Source organism: Chelonoidis abingdonii, chromosome 10, assembly GCF_003597395.2.
Source record: "Chelonoidis abingdonii isolate Lonesome George chromosome 10, CheloAbing_2.0, whole genome shotgun sequence".
Lineage (NCBI taxonomy): Eukaryota > Metazoa > Chordata > Testudines > Testudinidae > Chelonoidis > Chelonoidis abingdonii.
In genome coordinates this window covers 15,034,665-15,055,994 of record NC_133778.1, presented here as the reverse complement: position 1 = coordinate 15,055,994, position 21,330 = coordinate 15,034,665, and the positions used below count along the sequence as shown (strand labels likewise).

The 21,330-nt window shown below is 40.3% G+C and overlaps 1 protein-coding gene across 15 annotated transcripts in view; it reads left to right on the top strand.

Annotated features, from left to right (window-relative positions):
• The window catches only part of MAP2 (microtubule associated protein 2), a 344,861-nt gene that overhangs the window by 279,871 nt on the left and 43,660 nt on the right, over positions 1–21,330 (top strand). For 7 of the 15 annotated variants that reach the window (XM_032765038.2, XM_032765043.2, XM_032765041.2 and 4 more), the window contains 4 exons: positions 12,388–12,633; positions 15,122–18,961; positions 19,188–19,394; positions 19,774–19,908. The exons of 2 other annotated variants lie outside the window; for them this stretch is intronic. In XM_032765038.2, the coding sequence (XP_032620929.1) occupies positions 12,388–12,633; positions 15,122–18,961; positions 19,188–19,394; positions 19,774–19,908 (4,428 nt within the window). The remainder of the gene's footprint in view (positions 1–12,387; positions 12,634–15,121; positions 18,962–19,187; positions 19,395–19,773; positions 19,909–21,330) is intronic. 6 more of the 15 variants (XM_032765040.2, XM_075069963.1, XM_032765045.2 and 3 more) reach the window with 3 other exon arrangements.

The following is a 21,330-nucleotide window of genomic DNA, read 5'->3' as shown; positions in this document are numbered from 1 at the left end:
TGATGATTGCAAATATTATAATGTGATTTTTTTTCCAAGAGTTGAAATTTTCCCAAGTGCTGTCTTATCATTTTATCAAATGGATCTGGACAAACACTGCTCCTGCTGCTTTGTATTCCCAACATGGCAGTTTCTGTGCTCAGATCTTTGTAAGATTGTCCCCTAATTCCATTATCCTGTGTAAAAAATGAATCTAAATGCCTCTGATAGACTTTTTCTTACATTTTAAAGTATGTATTTTGGGATAAGCTTTTTTTAAACCAAATAAGTATATTTTACAAATTGAAAGGAACCAAGTGCTGTAAACAGAGATTATTTCCAGTTAACAATGACTTTCTAAAAGGTATTTTCAAAAGATACCCAGAAGCTAAAACTGAATTAGCCTTTGTGTAAAAAAATTGTATCATAGACTTTAAAATACATTATCTTTTTGTCTGAGCATGTTTAGAAGGGACAAAAATAATAAAGATGACATTTTTCTAATAGAAATAAAGAAGGAGGCGAATAAATCATATTAACATTTAAAGATATTATTTCCCTTCTTAAGAAATTGTCATAAAGCTGTTATGAATAAACAATACAGATCTACCAAAAAACAAAAATTAAAAAACAAAGCCAACAATATAAGACATGATCTTAATAAAATGGTAGCAACAAAATAATACATATGAGCCAGGACCATTACTCTCCTCCAGTTCCATTAATATTTCAGACAGACTAAGCAGGGCCTGTATTTTCTTGCCTATAACCGGTTAACAACCTATAAAGTAGGTGTTCTCTGTCTTCTTTACGCTTAAGAGACAGATTGTCACCTGGACCATTCCCACCCACACTAATCCGTGGTCAGGCAGGCCATTTCCCTTCCCATTCATGATGATGTGACATCCCTGTATGGTAACAACAGCGATTGCTTACATAGAAAAATAATCTTAGGAAAGTGTTTGGTAAGGGGATTTTCAGCAGTGCTCAGCATTGACCTAACTGCTTCCCTGAGAATTTTACCAGTGACTTCAGTGACAGTGAAGTCAGACTCATGCTGAGCGGTTTTGACAAACTCACCCTTTAATGTATTTTTGATGCCTTTTCAAGCATTTTAGCTGTTAAGTACAAGGAGGAGGAGCCATTGCCATGTGACCAGCCAGCTTTCTTTGGGCTACCAGGAAGTGCTCTGTGTACCACCTGTAATACATGAATCATTGTTTGAGAACCTCTGCCGTAAAGACTTATGGCTGGTATTGTCAAAGTTAGGCAATCATCTTCCATCGAAACCCAATATGAGTTGGGTCCCTAACATCCCAACCTGTAATCTAAAATCACATAACTAACATACTCAGTTTTAGCCATTTCAGTCACTTCCCTCTGTCTGTTTCTTAGCACTAGAATGTAGTCTCTTTTCCACCTTCTCAGAATCTATCTTGTGATTCAGGAGAAAGTAATAGCAAAACATTATCTGAATATTTTACTGATTGTATTTGTCACTGAAAAATACTTCAACAAATATTACTGAAATATAGATGCAAATCTCTTGTAATTTGACGTTTCCTCTATTTTGCTCTGTGCCCTCTATCAAGTTTGCTGGTTTGAACATGATCAATTGTTACAGCAGTGAAATTCTGATTACCTTGCATAATAACCTATGAGTTTTTTGTTATACCCAAGCAGGCCCCGATTCAGAAAAGCATCTAAGCATTCACTTAAATCTATACTTAAGCATGTGCTTAGCTGCATTCCTGAATAATGATGCTTTCTTGAACTGAGACTTTAATCAATGTAATAAAACGAACTGGAAATACAGAGTGAATTAACTGGCTTAGCAGTCAAATTAATACACACATCACATATTGTGTTCATTAGCAGCATCCCTTTCCATCATGCAAATAAACCTTTGTAAAGACATCAAACATATTTCTTCTTTATATCATTTGAATACTACAGAAACCTAGAATCATCATTAGCTCCCATCATACTGGCAGCATAGATTTGAGCTCCTTTTACTTATTGTGCTATCTGTATATCATCTTTTGAAGTTACCGTGGCACGTTAACATCACCACTTCAGAGAGTAGTTTTCCAAGCAAGTAGCACTGCCCACCATCACAGCTGATGTTCTGATTGTTTGAAGCAATGTTTCTTTGGAAAGTTGCTTTTCCTGAAGATAGTTCAGATTTTTTCTTCAAGGTGGTGAGCAGGTTCAAAAAGAGCAGCCTTTAGAGTCAGATAGGCATCTTGCACCATATTCATCCTGGGTGTTACTCAATACATTTACAGCAGAAGTGAATTTGGCCCACCTGAATGTAACCTGCCAGTAGGTTAAGTCATAGATACTTGCAGAGTCTTACAGCATTTGGCATATTCAGAGTAATTTATTAGTAGGAAATAAATTTAGAAGAATCTGCAGCAAAATAATCCTAAATATTTTACCCTACTATTGATTTGTAACTCTCTGGTAACCTATTTGCCCTGATGAAAGAATATATGTTAAAACAGTCCATTTAAAGCAAACTCTGTGGGATAGAGACAGACAGACGGACGGACAGATATAGTGATCTCAACAGAGACTCCACAGGATGCAAATAACCAGACATTATATTGTGGACAGTTATATAATACAGTATGCCACAGAATCTTAACCCTGGATAATCTTCCTATCAGATGCAAAATACTGCAGATTGGAACTAACGGTATTATGATCAATGAATAGTTTGTCCTCCCATTGTGAGTGAATAAGCATAAATGGGTCCACATGCTGCACTCTTCCTGCAGCAGGAAGGAATAAATTTCGTTCTGTCACAAGTCAGTTGCTACTACTTTGCTGCAGAAAGCAAAAAGGACCTCACTGAAAATAACAGAAGTTGAGTTCTCATGGTGTACTGTAAAAGGAATCCTGCATTTGAATGCATTGTTTAGTGCCTAAAATGTTCACTAGAAGAGATTCTTCAACTGCACCAAGTTAGGCATTTTACATTTCAAAAATAGGTGCTTGGAAAATTAATATAGATGGCCGCAAAATATAAGTTTATGGAGATAAGGAAAGACATTGGAGACCTTGCTCAGAATCTAAATCCCCAATCCTGCCAGTGCTTAAGCAGGTAAGTAAAAGCAGCAGAGAATCCTGTGGCACCTTATAGACTAACAGACGTTTTGGATCATGAGCTTTCGTCGGTGAATACCCACTTCGTCAGATGAATGTCATCTGGCGAAGTGGGTATTCACCCACGAAAGCTCATGATCCAAAACATCTGTTAGTCTATAAGGTGCCGCAGGATTCTCTGCTGCTTTTACAGATTCAAACTAACATGGCTACCCCTCTGATACTTGCAGGTAAGTAAGTATCTGGAGAATTAGAGCCTATGATTCTAAATAAAGTGCAGGTGGCATGACATAAGTTCTTACATATAGGTTTTTTTTCTATTCTATTCATACACGTATCTGCAAAAATATTCAAGAATTTTAAATACAGGTCACCGTTATTAGCCAGATTGAAATCTACAGATGAGTTAAGGATCTTATGCCAAATGACTGACTAGGATCCTAAGCCGGAAGAAGATTTATTTAAAACTGCCTAGTACTTGCCAGGAAAGAGCTGTGAGCAATTATAAATGGAAATCACCACATTTTATTATTATGCTACTAATAATCCCCCCACAGATATATGGAATAACTAGGTCATAATAATAATAATAATAATTAATAATAATTTCCTGTTTTAAAAATGTGTGTGTATATGTATGCGTGCATATATGTACATATGCACACACAAAGTATCTTTTTATCTTTTTAGTAAGAAGAAAATATATCAGCCCCCTCTAAAAAACACCAGAACATTAGCCTGGCATTATCTTCAGAGGTTTCTCTTTGTCCACACCATAATATGCAATGATATTTCTCCCCCAATGTTCCCCTTATGCAGTTGTAGTTGCATATCATACACTGAGGTAATAGCTGCAGCTCCAAGTCACATGCTTTTGATGGCATGTGATAGTTTGATGAGCAATATGCATTTCATAAATCAGCAAGTGTAACCTCCCCATTACAGAATATTTGCTTTAAGAGGCACCGGAGAGGTGCAATTAATGACAAAACAGGTTCTCTTTGTTCTTTATTGACTATAGTCTTTGAATTAGATTACCTCTGAAATGCTGTGTGATAAGTCAACCATTTGATGAATAAGTGAGATTTGAATGACCTTGAAAAATGGAGTAACAGAGGTAGGATGGAATTTACTAGGGCCAAATGCAAGATCAGGCATTTAGGGACTAACAATAAAAATTTTACTGTAATCTGGGAATTTACCAGCTGGAAGTCACAGAGGAGGAGAAAGACCCAGGTGTATTGGTTGATCACAAGATGACTATGAATCCCCAAATGGATGCAGCCATGAAAAAGATTAATGCCATCCTAAAATGCATCAGGAGAGTGTTTACCTTAGAGACAGGAAAGTGTCATTACTATTTTACAAGGCACTGGTTAGACAGCCTCCAGAATGCTGTGTGCAAGTCTGGTCTCCCATGTTTAAGAAAGATGAATTCAAACTGGAACAGATGTAGAGAAGGGCTACTAGGATGATTAGAGGACTGGAGAACCTACCTTATCAGAGGAGAATTAAGGAGCTTGGCTTGTTTAGCCTAACAAAATGAAGGCTGAGGCTGATTGTTCTCTATAAATACACTGAGGGGCAAACCCTAGGGAGGGAGAGGAGTTATTTAATTAGCAAATGGCTATAAACTGACCATCAACAAGTTTAGACTTGATATTAGGCAGACAAAGGTTTTTAACCATCGGAGCAGTGAAATTCTAGAACAGGCTCCAAAGGAGAACAGCAGGAGCAAAAAACCTAACTTGTTTCAAGACTGAGCTTGATAAGTTTATGGAGGGAATGGTATGATGAGGTTGCCTACAATGGCATATGGCCCATTTGTGTCTGCTATTAGGAAATATCTCCAATGTCCAGAGACTGGACACTAGATTGGGAGAGCTTGGCGTTATTACAGAGAATTCTTTCTCAGGGTCTGGCTGGTGAGTCTTGCCCCATGATCAGGGTCTAACTAATATTTGGGGTTAGGAAGAAATTTTCCCCTAGGTGAGACTGTCAGAGACCACAGGGGTTTTTCACCTTTCTCTGCAGGATGTGTCGCTTGCTGGTTTGAACTAGAATAAATGGTAAATTCTTTGTAACTTAAAAGCTTTAAATCAAGATTTGAGGACATCAGTAACTCAGCCAGAGGTTATGGGTCTATTACAGGAATGGATGGGTGCAGGAGGTCAGACTAGATAATCATGATGGACCCCTTTGGCCTAAAAGTCTATGAGACAAGGAATATGTTAATATGCCTTAATAAAGCTATATGTGGCCATTTGTGGAAGACAGCTTTATTATGTGTATTTTAAAGTTGATGGGCTAAATTTTTATCTTGGTTACATGAATGCAGTCATTCTGACTACAACTGCTTGCACAGATGTAGCTGAGAGCAACATGTGTTCCAAGCTGAGTACCAGGTTGGGAAAACTGCCATTGTAAAAGAGTCTGGAACAACTAAAAACTCATGCAGACAAGAGAAATATAATTACTTAATTCGTGCCAGACAAGCTGCTAACTAGCATCTCAAAGCTCTGCATACATAGACAAAGAAGCACATCCAAACTGAGACTAAAAAAAAACCCTGGAATCCCACTTCATTCCTCATCTGGGTCTACTTAGCCTGATGTGTCCCATCCTGCAAGTAGGGGGTAGTGCTGATTGTGCATGTCGTTACTCCAGAGGGAATTCTGCACCAAAAAATTAAAAATTCTGTGAACAATATTTTAAAATTCTGCAAAATTCTGCAGGTTTTATTTGTCAATAATTAAATGTGGAGGCTCCAGCATGGCAGAAGGCAACACGGACCACTGTCTGCACAGAGGTGGGAGATCACCCTGCAGCCTCCACCCAGAATATGGTGAGGCTGTGCCTGACCCTGGTCTGCCCCAGAAACACGGGAGGGCCTGGCCGCTCCCCCTATGCCAGGTGCACCAGGTGTGGGTAGGAAAGCTCAGCAAGGCAGGATCCAAGTGTGGAGGGGCTTAGTGTGGGGGGATCCAGGTAGGGGTTGAGAAGGTTCTGTGTGGGGCAATCTGAGTGTGGGCAGCTCAGTGGGGAGTCCGGGTGCGGGGGGGTTCTGGATGCACAGGGGCTTGTTGGGGGAGTTCTAAGTAAAAATGGGACACTGCAGGGAGTCCAGGTGAAAGTAGTTGGGGCTCAGCAGGGGGGATCTGCATATGGGGGATGGAGCTCAGAGCGGGGCTCAGTAGGAAGGTCTGGGTGCTGGGGGAGTGGGGCTTGGTGGGGTGGGTGGGAGTCCAGGTCCAGATGGTTGGGGCTCAGTGGGGTGAGGGTCCAGGTTCACAGGGGTTGGGCTCAGCAGGGGGGTCTGGTTGCAGGGGAGCTCTGGATGCAGGGGTGGGGCTCAGCAGGGTGGGGGTTCAGGTATGGGAGGCTTTGTGGGGGTTTTGAGTGCGGGGGATTGAGGCTCAATGGAGGATCTGGGTATGAGGGCTCAGGGTGCATGGGGGTTTGGCGAATGGAGTAGCAGCTCCCTGTACAGTGACTCCCCCCTACTGAGGAGTGATGGGGGGGGCTGCGGAGCTTCCTGCAGCCAGCATAGGTTTCTGGGGGTGAGTCTGACCTGCAGGGAAAGAGGAAGTCCTGTCTTCCCCCACCTCCAGCCCAACTGGAAGGAGCAGCTGAGCCTGGCACAGGGTAGGAGTCACCAGCCAGGGAGTCCCTAGCCCTGTCCCTCACTGCCCCATGGTGATTTCCTCTCCACCGGCTGCTCGGGGTGCCTGAAACGACATGCTGCACTGCTGGGGAGGGATGCTTGACCACTTTTGCGGCTTCCCTTTGCTTTCCCGGCAGTCATTTTTCTGTGGGGGAAGCCAATAAATCTGCAGGAGGCATGAATTCTGCATGTGTGCAGTGGCCCAGAATTCCCTCAGCAGTTGCATGTACTATCTCCAAAGCCCATCAAGGAAAGCATCTGCTGTTCGGTAGCATTCACTAGCAAATTGAGTCAGGAGGCAATTTTTATTCTCATGGCTTAGCTGGGATACCTTGGTCAGTCCATGATTTTTTAAGTGCACGTCCTATGAGATTAGTAGCTTGTTGCCAAATGGGGGAAGGTTTATGCAACCCTTCCTCATGTTGCTGAGACCTCCCTTATGTGAGCAGACACACCAAAGTCAATGAGGCTAGTGGTGTGCCTAACTGTTCACCAATGTAAGTGAAAGCCGCACAGCCTGGCTTTTATATCTAACTTTTCTGTACCCACTTACTCATCTCCATATAAAGGGAGTGATATACCGTAAATGGAAGAATACAGCTTGTTCATGATTACAGCGACTGGTAAATTAATATGCTACAGCCTAAAATGGAATAATAAGTGAGACAGATATCTGGGGGTGGGTCATGACTCATGCACATTCCTCTGTCAGATTTTCTTTTCTTACTTCAGGTGTTCACCTAGGTTAGGTTTCATTGCTAGAACTAGCACTCTGCAGCCACGATGGTGTTGCTTTCTACAGTGGGATGCTCTGGTACACAGATCTGGAAACTTTAACTGGCTTGATTAACTTCTTTGTTATTGAGGTTGGGTAGGGTTCAGGACCCTATATCAAAGAAGGAGAAGAAAAAGAAATTATTTTGCAACTTTCATGCTGGCAGAAAACTCAACAGGTAATCTACACTTACAGATAGTGACTGAAGAGTATATCCTATGAATAAAGTGGTCAACAAGTCACTAGCTATCACACTCAGAGGATGGTCAACCTGAGACTTAATTTCTAGTAGTCAGAAGATTAACATTTTAGTTCTTCATGAGTTCACTCAGGTTCAGTGTGCACCACAAACGGTGTGAAATCTCAGATCACTCCTGTTCCATTTAATAGGTTGGATAGTTGGCTATTTTTTATTGCAGCTGTGTTATTTTATTAACCTGTGTTATTAGAAACTGCACGAATCCTCCTCTTGCTATCAGTAGCTGAGCTAACCTGAGATGATACACTCTAACTTTTCAGTGGGAGATGAATAAAGCCTTCATTACAGTGCATTGGAAAACTCCCAGCAGAGAGCTAGGTAGACTACATAAACATGGCAAAGCAATATATAGGGCAGGAATGGACACTAAAAGAAACTACCGAAAGGCAGCTGTACGTGGGAGGATTTTACCACAGAAAGGATAGCCACCAGCTTAAAACAACTATCTTTCTTTAGGTTAAATTGTCATTCACTGATGTGTAGCTGAAAGAAGTTACAGAGGTTGAAAAAACAAAAACAGCGTCTACCAAAGTACAGTAAATGGATTTCTTTAAATGCAAGTAGCTTTTTAGATTTTGTACTTTCAAATGGTCCAGCTGTTTCTGAAGGGATTATTCAGCTCGGTCCTGGGATGCACCAGGGCTACCTTCTACCCTCTATCTATGTTTGTAACCTCCTTTGGCTTCAATACGAGTTGTCAGTTTTGGATTGAGTGCAGCATATAGCCCTTCTATAACTTAGAGTGATTTTGAATTCATTGATGTGTTTGACGCTTGGGTACTGTTATTATAGGTGCTAAGAAAGACAGGAAATAAATATATAAATGATACCTTAAATGAATGTAAACCTCACGTCTTCCATTGCTTAGCATGGCTGGTTTCATCCACTCCATTGTATGACATAGTACAGTGGTTTTCAACCTGTGGTCCATGGACTGCTGGGGGGCCTGCAGACAATGTCTAAGATTTCTAAAGGGGTCCACACCTCCATTCAATTTTTTTAAGGGTCTGCAAATGAAAAAAGGTTAAAAACCACTGACATAGCAGCTTGATGTGTCTGTGCATGTGTCCATCCTGTCTTGTCTTATCTTTGTCCAGTTCTCCCTGCAGTTTCTTCCTGTGTGTGTCTGTTTGTAGATGAAGGGGATGAGGAAAAGGTGGGACCTCTACACAGCTGCCCATGCTATAGGTCTGCCGCCAGTGGGGAGAGGTGTAAACAGCTAGCACCCTCCATTTCAGTGTCTGTGCCCGTTGAGGACCCCTGCCATTCAGACGAGGAGTGCTATGAGCACCCTTTGTTCAGCTCAGAGTGGACTGATTCTAGTACATTCTCCAGTGCTACAGCGCAGAGTGCTGAGGCCTTGTTAGGCCGCGATGAAGGTGAACCAGGCATGGTGCCTCTTTGTTCTTCCTCCTTTCCATCCTGCTCCATGATATTCCATTATTGTGCATCAAGTAACTTGTTTCTGTGGAAGAGAGCCCTTGGGGTTTGTTTGTTTTTCCACATGGAGGTAAAGTATCTCTGGAATCCATGCACCCCGAAGGGAGGCTGCAGCTGTAGAGCCAAATGCAGCACAGCTGTAATTGGACCCAAGTCCATGGTGGCCAACAGAGATGCAGCCACTTCCACCAGAGTTGAATTTAGTCTATAATTTGTAGTAAAATGGCCTTGGTTATTGCAGTGAAAGAAGCAGCTAATTAAAAAAAGCATAAATTATTCCCTCTCCTTTTGGGAGAGGATCACTGCCCAGGAAAGTGTGGAAAGTAGGGCGATCATTTGATATCTGAGTTAAGCCAGTTGTTAATGCTACAGAAAAAAACAACACCCATCCACTGGGACAGTAGTAGAAAATGACTGATCATCTTTGATTCACCAGATAGGGCAAAGGAGGCCAGATTAATCCCTAGTGTATCTCCGTTGACTTCATAGGGATTAGCTTGACCTATGTGTCTTTACCAATATTCCACATGTGTCCAGCTGACAATGTGTTTGTCTGGTCATCAACAAGATGGAATGTAAGACAGACATTTAAGTAAGTTTATTGCGATCATTCTGCGTCCCATCTCTTATTAGGCTGAGCCCCTTGTTGAGTAAAATTAGCCATATTATTTTATCAAGATGGTTGAAGAACGGTGGAATGAATTTTGTGGAGTCAGTTCCTACTCCAGATAGTGAAAAGAGTGTTGGCTTCTCAGTCAAGACCAAATAGACAATGTCACACTTAACACTGTTGTGCTAAATCAGCCTGAGACTTAAACTGGATCTGAAGAATGGTTACAATACAACATTCTACAGAGGTTTAAATCACAGAAGAATAGCCCTGAATATCTGTAATTGTTCAGTAAAACATATGAGAAGAACTGATGAGATCATGTCAGTGATGAGCTTACCACATCAGAGAATGTAGCTTGATATTGAAGAGTGTATTGAATAGTATAATAGTATTGGATCAGATAGGGAAATCTATTTCCTAGAAAGGGGGGAAATTAATAGAAAAATCAAGTGTTCCATTATATTTTTAGGTGGAACTAGTATTTGACTTTTGTGTGTGTAGTTATTGACATCTGAAGATACAGATGCTTGTCCGTTCAAGTAGAAAATCTTTTTTTTCTGCAGCTATAATTAAGACGGTATAAATGTTTCCACTATAAACCTCATGTTTTGGAGATTGTAACCCAGTGGTAAAATTTTGCTCAGCAATAAAGCAAAAATCTATGGTCTTGGCGGAATAGAGTTTTTTCCCCAATGTAAAAACATATGAGAAGATATGTCATGTAACTTTTGTTTTGGTAGTGTTTCTTTTTTAACTGTATACTCAAAATAATATTGGTATGATGGGCTGTAATAATACTGAAAGATCCATTATGATCTATAATTTTGACATTTATTTACAACATTTAGCTAATTATACTTTCTTTGGACCAAATTGTTCACTTTATTCCACCTGTTCTGCAGCCATGTTTATTTGCGTGATAGCAGTGAAGTTACACCAGCACAAAAATGGGGTAGCGAATTACATTTTTTATCTAAAATTTTAAAAAGAGATATAAATGCAAAAGAAAATGAAGCCAAAAAAAAGTTAAGTATTTAAGCAAGGAAATAAAGATTTTGTAGTTGAACACCGTCATTAACTTGCCCTTATTGTGCCAGTGTATTATATTTTTATGTTAGATTAAACCCACCTATGCTTAAAGATCCCTGTAACACCTAGGCACCATGATCTGGTGAAAGACACAGTTACAGTTCAAATTCCAAATCTTCTGGCTTCTGTTAATTTGAGATGAATTACGTAACTAATTTCATTTTTATAGTTTAATTAATAATACTCTACTTTGGATAACTGTTTTCTCAGTAAAGGTTAATGAACACGTTCCTTCTTGTGATTTATAAAGGCATAAATTTAGTTCTTTTTACCAAACCAGTCTCAGGAGAAAAATCACTTCTTTACAGAGAGGTTTAACATCAATAAAACAGAGCCAGATACAACCACTGTTATTCAGGTTCACTAACACCTAACTCCAACCTGACTCAGTGAGGGGCTTAAGCATGGGCCTAACTTTGAGGCACACACGTACTCCTGTTGACTTCAGTGGGACTACTAAGCATCTGAACTGAGCCTGAATAATCCCAGTTGTTATCATTGGGAATGCTCCTGAGTAAGGTCAAGATTATGGCACAGGGATTTTCATTAAAATTCACAGGCAAGATGTGAGCAATAAGCAATAAATCACAGAAGCCCTGAGCCCCAACACCCTAGGCTGACAGCCGTTGCCCCGCAGCTGCGGGGGGCTGACTGCCTGAGCGGGGGGACTGAAGCTGAAGGCAGAATTTACAGTGATCTGTTAAAGTCACAGAATCTGGGACTTCCGTGACAAAATCGTATCCTTACTCATGGGGTAAGGTGCTATTCAACCTGAGTATGAGTGCCAGAGTCCAGCCCATAATGAACAGTTTATTAATCACTCTTCAATGTTGTTCTGCTGTGGCATAAGAAGAACCAAAAATATGCTTAAAATTAATATAATTATATTAGCACCATGCCAAACTAGGTGCCTTGTAGTAGGTTAACTCACTAGGCAGTTAGTGCTCAATTTCCTCAAGGTCAGGGAGAGGAGTTACTTTCTGCACTGGAGAAAACAGCACATTTATAAAAAATTTCAGTGCACTTCGTGAGTACATGGATACATCAGACTTTTCACAGCCATCTACCACTGAGCACCATCTCCATTTCCAATGAGTATTCGGGATGTTTGATCTACAGTCATCTCCGCCTTGCAAGGGCAGGTCTGTAAAACACTTTCAGCTCTCATTGTACAACCTAAACATGCTTCTCAAGGAGGGAAACAACTCTGTTAAATGTTGCCATGCAAAGCGCAATTTGGCAACCAGAAAATAATACATCCTTTTTCGTTCTAAGGCAAACTCACTCGCCCCCCCCCCCCCACACACACATACTTGAAATGGGATGGAAGCTGACACGGCCTTGAGGTTGGCAATCTAGCCCACCTATAGAGCTGAAAGTGTTACTGTAAGAACAATCCTACTAAACTTTGTACTTTGTGTTGTCTGCTGATGTCACCTCCTTTTCCATCCCCCAAGAAGAAGAAACAGTAGAGAGTCCAAATGCCGAGGAAGCAAAACCAGCAGCTCTTCCTGGAAAGGAGCTGGGGAAAGACAGTGGGTCTGCTGAACCTTCAGAGCAGGCAGAGGGCCAGCTGGATTCTGGTTCGGAGGCCAAAGTGTATCATGAAGACAGTGTGCTAAGTGTGGCACCCAGCGGGAAAAGCATAACAGTTGTCAAGGAGGTGCCCCTGAAAGCAAATATACCTTCCTTGGCTGAGGAAGGTGTGTGCTCCTTAAGATTGCATGTGTTTGCTGCAAATGGAGTTCTTCTCCTGCTTTCTCCAGTGCTTTTCAAGTCTGCTCGATTTCCTCCTCCTCTTGTTTATTATTATTATTGTTATTGTTATTATGCTTGACGAGTATGTATCGGGTAACCCAATTTGCATAGATGCTGTATAACAAATGATTTCCCACCACTGCAGCTGATTCCTGGTTTTTTTTTTACTTTGCCATGATACAGTGTGCTTTGCAGCTAAGCTGATACTGCCACATCAGCCTTTTTTTCCCCATCTCAGATGTGTTTGCCAGTCACATTGCTAATCTATATATATACTTTTTTCCTTTTTGGTGCAGAGATTCATCTGCTTTTCTTTTTTTTAAAAAAAGGAGATTTATTGACTTAGACTATGACATAAAGAGGCTTAAACTATAGAAATATTTTTGCTTGCTTTGTGCAGTGTTGTTATTTATTTATGCTTCAGTGCATTCTGGTTTTGTTTCTGTAAGGCTATTGCTTCTTATGTCATATCCTCACCATTCATTGCAATCAGCTCCCCCCCCCGCCTTCCCTTCCTTCCTTGACCATTGCCAAAACTTTGAATTTTCATTTATTTTAGCTTATTACAAGTTTATGGCCCAACCTGAAGTCCCTGCTCAGGTACAATTCCCATCGATCCCAATGGGATTTTTGTCTTCGTAATGAAGTGTGGAATTGGGCACTTAGGGTAAAATCCTAAGGTGCTCACTTAGGCAAAACTATCAATAGATTTTATAGTTTTGATCAAATTGAAATCAATAGTTTTGCTTGAGTAAGAATTAAGTAAGTCTTCAGGGTTTGTCCTTTTGACAGTATTTCTCATCAGGCGTTTCAGAGGCAAACATAGAGGTAATGATGAGCCATACACTTCCTAATTAAGAGAGTTTGGGTGTTGGAGGCTTGTGTTTACACAAAAGCCTGTCCTAGTCATTTTATTTGGCCCAGCTGACCAAGATGAAATTCCTTTGGTATTGTGTCTGCTAATATCATGTGATATGTGCATCAGCATTACCAGCAGAGGTACAGTACTATAGGTGAAGAAAGATAGCATGTAACTAATTTGTCTCAGTGACGCCACAGTGAAATAAGCTAATGGGCATTGCTTTTGCATATTATATAAGTTGCAACTAATCACCACCATCACCAAAACACCACAAAAACTTTAAAAATAGAGAGGAGGAAGAAGTATAACAGTTGTCAATGTTTTTATTTGCTACTTACAATGTTTAGAAGGATGGTTAATATTTTAAGCTGAAGATAGCCTATCTAAATATTTTAAATAATGATGAACAGATTAATTCAAATTGCTCTAAAAATTATAATGGTCCCAGACCTGTGTACCATACTCACACAAACGGTTTCATTGGCTTCAACTGGAGAACTTCTGTGAGTACGGAGATTCAAATTTGTTTGCCCAAGATTTGTTGCAGCATGTTTTGGAAACATGCATAATTTATTTTTTTAAAGAAAAACTGACTAAACAATGTTATAACACATTCTGGCATAGATTTCATTATTCTTGTCTTATAATGCACAAGGGGAAGATCAATCTATTAACTACTAATAAATCATCTATAAATTATATATTAAAATGTTACCAAAGAATATTAACTATGCTAAGAATATAGCAGTAACAGGTGTCAGAGTAACATTTTGATTAATTTTAAAATAATCCAGGGCCTCATTATTAAGTGATGCTGAACACCCGTGGTTTCCACTGACTTCATTTGGAGCTGTTAGTGCTCTACATTTCTGAAAGCTAGGCCTCTCAACTTTGGAAATACAAACAGGTCCATATCCCGTGCATGTTGTGTGAGGTCAGTTTCATGAAAATAATCTGCTTTCTGCTATTTTGCTAAAAAGCAAATGTAAAAGATCAGTAATATTAGTCAATGAGCTCCCTCGGTCTACACTTAGCCCTTGTACTGTGTATGTATTTTAATATTTCCTTGATTAAACTAGACACACAAAAGCTTGTGATTTAAAAAGAGATGTAGCATTATGTAAATGCATATATTGTGTATTTCAAGCACATATACAAGGATACTGTTACTTGGCCAAATCTTGCAGACATTTATCCAAGCAAAATTTGTATTGACTTCAGAGTCTAGCAAAGCAGTCAAATATTAATTGAAGGATATTTATGATTTTACTGTTACAAGTAATGAGTATGAAGAAATCACATGAAACAAAAGGGTATATTTCTCATTTCAGTGGAGACAGATTTACATGTGTAACTCATATTATCATTAATGCACATATAAAAGTTTGTGCATCAAGATGAGAGGAGAGTGCAACACTTTAAAACAAATTTCTAAGTGAATAGCCTTGCTGCATGGTTGCATATTTTCCCCTCTCCCTTCCATTAATCATACCAAGATATTGTTGTAAGCTAAATTACTGTCTATAAGTACTTTAAATAATTTGTCATAAAACCCAACCAAACTACTTCAGATTTACTTACAGCCTCGAAGATGGAAATCCGTGACCAGGAGGGCACAGGCCCTTTCACAGCTGAGCCATTAGACACAAAGGAACGTGAGTCAGAGAAAGACAGTAAGACTGGTGAGCAATCTAAACATGATGCCTTAGTTCCACAGCCAGCAAAAACTGAGACTCTAGATAAAAAGGAGGCGTGGGGTAAAGAAGAGAAAATGCATCCAACTGTGTTGGGACAGACTTTGGATGCAGATCTGCAAAAGAAGGGGGAAGTAAGTTTTGCAGACCCAGGTGCTGATTCAACTGCAGAGCCTCTTGTATCTCAAGGACACAGGGACTTGTCAGCTGACCTGCTGAAGGAGGGTAAAACAGATGGAAGGAGTACAGATACCCAGATACTATCTAACCAGGCTATACCCCTGAAATATAAAGATGACTTTACAGAAACCCAGAAGAGTAATCTTGCTCTTTTGCCTTCAGAATCTAGAATTGATGTGTCTAGTGCTGCCAGAAGTGAACTTCTTCCAGAAACTCCAATGACTGTCTCACAGAAATCACAACTTGAAGACAGTTGCAAAACAAAACAAGAGTTCCCTGACAAAGAGATTGCCAAAGATCTTTCGAAAGATGAAAAGATCCACAAAGACCAAACAGAAAAGCCAGAGGCAGGAGAAGTCTCAGCAATGGCTGCAGATGCCCCCAAACCAACTACAGAAGAAAGACCCATCCAGAAAGTTTCTTCCTGGGGGGAAGAAAAGGACATGACAAGGGACGAGAGTGATGAGGAGGAAAAATACAGCTTCCTGGATTGGCAGCCCTCCAAAGTATTAGATGATACTAAACTTTATGCAGAGCAGGAAGATAAAATAGTTGTTCCAGACAAAGCAGTTGTTAGTGAAGCTAAAAAATCATCTGATGGTCTCAAAGCAGAAGAAGAGACTGATCGAACTGGAGTCTCAACAGTAGTAGATGCCAAAAAGGAAGAGCAGCAGAGCACAGAGACCCCCACTGGGAAGTTAAGCCATGAATCAGTTCCTGAGAAAGCAAAAGAACCTATAGATACAGGTCACTTATCTAAACCAACAGAAAAAGCTCCTGATGCACCAGAGTTAACAAGTGAAAAGGGCCCAACTGATGAACTTCACCAAGACAGAACTATTGAAAAGGATACTAAGGAGGATACATTCCATATCTCAGATTCAGCTACTCATGAAATACAGGTAGAGGAGGATAGGTCAGGAATGTCAAAGTATTTTGAAACATCTACTTTGAAAGAGGAAGCAACGAAAAGTGACATACAGCAGCAAGGCAGTGATTACTATGAACTAAGTGACACTAAAGAAAGTGCATATGAACTTTATAATGCAGATCCTCTACTATCTAAAAAGGAAGACGAGAAATTACAGCCAGAAACAGATCAACCATCCAGTGTCCCTGCTCATGAAATAGGATATAGTACTCTTGCTCAGAGTTTTCCTTCAGACAAGTCTGAGGAACCTAGCTCTCCACAGGAAAGGATGTTCACTATTGATCCCAAAGTGTATGGGGATAAGAGACAGATCCATAGTAAAAATAAAGATGATTTGACTCTAAGCAGGAGCTTAGGACTTGGGGGAAGATCTGCTATAGAACAGCGGAGTATGTCAATTAACCTGCCAATGTCCTGTCTAGATTCTATAGCACTAGGATTCAGCTTTGGCCGTGCTCAGGATCTCTCTCCCCTCGCTTCAGATATTCTAACAAACACTAGTGGGAGCATGGATGAAGGTGACGATTACTTGCCAGCAACCACCCCAGCATTAGAGAGAGCCCCCTGTTTCCCTATAGATAGCACAGAGGAAGATGAAAACGTTGAGGAGGAAAAAGCAGTGGAAGAAGAAAATATTCAGGTTGAATCCTTGTGTGAGTCACCCTTCCTGGCTAAGGATTATTACAAAAATGGGGCTGTAATGGCCCCTGATTTGCCTGAAATGTTAGACCTAGCAGGCACAAGATCTAGATTAGCTTCTGTGAGTGCTGATACAGAGGTGGCACGAAGAAAATCAGTTCCTTCCGATGCTGCTGTAGAAGACAGTGGTGCGTCCCTGCCTCCTGTGACTGATGAAAACCACATAACTCTAAAAGCTGAAAGTCAGCTAGAAGACTTAGGCTACTGTGTTTTCAATAAGTACACAGTCCCACTACCTTCTCCAGTCCAGGACAGTGAGAGCTTAACAGGTGAAATCTGCCCCTTTTATGAAGGCAGGGATGAAAAAATGAGAAGAGGACTGGCAGCTGACCTCTCTTTGATAGAAGTGAAGTTGGCAGCAGCTGAAAAGTCTAAAGAAGAATTCAGCAGTGAAAAAGACTTGAGTCCAAACATCTCCAGTGACACAATGGTTCTGGGAAGGGAGTTTGAGCAGGAGAAAAAAGCCTCTGATAAGCTAGATACCGTGCTAGAAAAAAGTGAGGAACAAGTTGATTCCAAAGAAATCCATTCCCTTGAAGATACAAAACATGAGAAAAAAAGGCCTGATGCAATTTTAGAAATGAAAGAAGAAGGTACAGTTGATAAACTTCATGTAGCCGGGCCAGAGAGTGATACTGCAAATAACAAAGCATTAGAAAAAGAGGTAACAAAAGAAAAAGATCTTGTTTCTTTACTGATTCAGAAGGAGGAAAAGTCTCTTAGCATTATACCAAAGGTAGCTGAGATAGAAACACCACACAGGCCAGACTACGATGCTATAAAACACGATATGGATGTTGCTGCCAGGAAAGCTGACCAAGAATACCAGACTCAGCTACATACTGAGATCAATGAGTTTGCTGCAGCTGGTTCAAAGCAGGACACAGATTCTGTAAAAAAAGCAGAGCCTGAAGCCCAAGAAGCTCAGCAGCAGCAAAAGGACCTGGCCTCTTTGCCCAAAGAACCAAAGGAGGCAGATGTTCTTTCAAGAACTGAGCCTAGTCAAATGAAGGACAGCACCAAACTATCTGAGTCTGAAATTAAGGAGAAAGTGCCTAAGCCTGATCTGGTGCATCAGGAAGCAGTAGATAAAGAAGAATCTTACGAGTCTAGCGGAGAACATGATCAAATCCAAGAAGACTTAAATGGAGAATCTTTGAAACCTGATGACGGCAAAGTAGAACCTCAGAAACCACCTGTATCAGAAGAAGAGATTACATCACAATTGCCAGTGGAAGAACCTTCCATTGAGCTTGCCATTTCAAAAGCGGATTCTGTACAAGAAGAGACAGCCGACATCCAAATGGAGAGCATACCACAGCCTAAAGAAGAAATTAAAGAGACAACTCCAGACATAGCTGTGAGACCTGCAGAAACCATGGAGCAGCTACTGTGTGATTTAACTCCTGAGTCTGTAGAAGGCAAAGAGCATAAAGAAGAAGATGATGATGATAAGCATCAACTCATGTCAGACGTGCACCAAGAAATAGAGTTCGAGGCACCTGCTGGAGAAGAGGCACCGACTGAGGCTGGCCCAGAGAAAATGCCTGAACTGAAAGGGGTTATTGAGTCTGTTGTGACAATTGAGGATGACTTTATCACGGTGGTGCAGATGACTGTGGATGAGAGTGAATCTGCCTCTCACAACGTGCGCTTTGCTGCTGCACAGCAGGAAGAAATGGAAAGAAGGGACTTCCTGCCTGAAGAGGAAGTGGAGATGGAGATGGAGGAACCCGCTGACATCCAGGCAGAACCCAAAGAGGGCTCGCTAGAAGCTCCCGCTTCACCCGAGAAGGAGGAGATCCTGCTACCCGATTACAAGACAGAGACATATGATGATTACAAAGATGAAACAACTATCGATGACTCCGTTATGGACACAGACAGCCTGTGGGCGGATACTCAAGGTGTGCATTATCCTTTTTTTAAAAAAATGTTTTTGCTTCCCAACAAACCATAATGATTAAAAAGCATAATAATAATTTCAGCATATTTCAGAAATGTTATAAAATAATCTGCCATTTATTTTAAACAATCTGCTGTATTTTCAAATTTCTTTCCCCTCCACCAAAGTGTTGTTAACATTTGTTACTAATTTTCTGTTTGTTGTTATAATTTGCTCTGACCCTACAGATGATGATAGGAGCATCATGACAGAGCAGTTAGAGACTGTTCCTAAAGAGGAGAAAGCAGAGAGAGAATTGCGAAGATCATCTCTCGATAAGCATAAAAAAGAGAAACCTTTTAAAACTGGGAGAGGCAGGATTTCTACTCCTGAAAGAAAAATAGCTAAAAAGGAACCTAGCACACTCTCCAGAGATGAAGTGAGAAGGAAAAAAGGTTCATTTAACACTCACTATTACCATATTTTTGCTGTTGTACAGTACTAGCAGGTTGCTCTGTTGTAGAAGTTGAATGTTGTATAATACTAATACTATTTAATCAGACATTGTACAATTACGTCAAAACAAGGTGCTAGGCTCACCCCTCTGTTACTCCAGCTTTATGCCCATGTGGCAGACAAGGCAACACCTCTGGGGTTAATGCACTACTCCTTCGCCTATGCAAACTAATTAATTCCTCAATTCAGTCCAGTGCAACCTAAAGCATCAAACTGGAATAACAGAGCAGTGTGTTTGGCCAATGGTTGATTTGTTATCATGTAAAACTGTTTGGGTGTTTTTCCTGATTGTGTGCTTTTGTGTTTTCTTGTCCATAGCAGTGTATAAGAAAGCTGAACTTGCTAAAAAATCTGAAGTTCAGGCCCACTCTCCCTCCAGGAAAATCATTTTAAAACCTGCTATCAAATATGCTAGACCAACTCATCTCTCCTGTGTTAAACGGAAGCAGACAGGTGACTGTGCTGTGTTCAATTATGCAATGTGGCTGGCAAACATAGACACTTTTTTTTTTTTTAAATCTCATTGCTATAGCAGCTTCTCTATTTTTTTATTTTTATTTTTCCTCCGAGAATATCAACCTTCATGAATATTACTACTTTTCGGTGTTTTGTATCATTCTTCTTTTTCGGTATTTCTTTATTTCTCTATTTGTTTGACAGAGGCCATGATCATGTATGCTTGTCATTGCTCGGCCTTCCAAGTGCCGTGATTGTATCTTGGCATTGTGCTTGAATGTGGTGTTGTAGGAATATCTATTTTCATTATTTGTGTTTTGTTTATTTATTTTGTGGTGAATTTATATGGTGGGAAAGTGTTGACAGCTTAAACCATGGTATACATATCCATTATTTTGCATTTTTCTCTCATGCATAATAAGAAGACTTGTATATTGCTCATTTATACTTATCTGCATTGGCACTTCCAAATCTGTTACTGATGTTTATGACTTCAAGCCAAAACCCACAAGGAGAATCTGGAATGCAGAGTACGATGCTGAGAGAGAAGAAATCTGGGGTCAAATGACGAATGCATTTCAAGCAAAAATGGTTTTCAAAATCTTAGTGTTTGGTAGGGGAAGATGAGAGAGAGGCAACCAGTGGTTCTCACGGTATCTAAATAGATTATATCATTATTCAGAAGACCAGAATTAGAACATTTTCACTCCAGTCTCTCAATATTATTCTTGATGGCACTGTCAGATCAGGGTGGAAAGAGAAGTATTGGACTTGTCTGTTAATTTTTTTTTTTTAAAGAGATGGGACATGATTTTTCATGACACAGTTTGACACCTCCATGTACTGCAATGCAGTTGCTCCTTATTTACACCGGAGTAAATGAGAAGAGAACCATGCCCCACTAGTTTACATTCAGGGTATAATATTCTAAAATGGAAATGTTTTTATGTTTCTTGGCTCAGAAGTTAAAAACGATGTTTATTACTTTGTTTAGCAAGACAGAGTAGTCTCCATTGTGCTTCAAATAGCTCCAAATGACAACTGGGAGAGCAAAGGTGTCTTAAACCCACTTCTGCCCTCCACCTCCTCTGCTCTTTCACAAAGCACAGCTTAATGAGACTAGAAGACCATAATTCAAAGATTCTTCAAAGAACCCAAAGTGTGTTGTGGGATTAGGGACTAGGTGTTGGTTGGTTTAATGCTTTAGTCCTTCACCTTTGCAGACCAGGTTTCATATCCTGCATGAATTTTTAAACTACTTGGCATGATTTGATTGCAACTGAGAGAGGCTTAAGGCTAAAACAATGAGATGTTACTTCATGGCATAAATTATTGGCTTTACAGATTTACAGTCTTACTAATATCCACAGCTCTTTCTTATGTATACTGCTGTTGTTCCCTCCCATGGGCTACCACTAA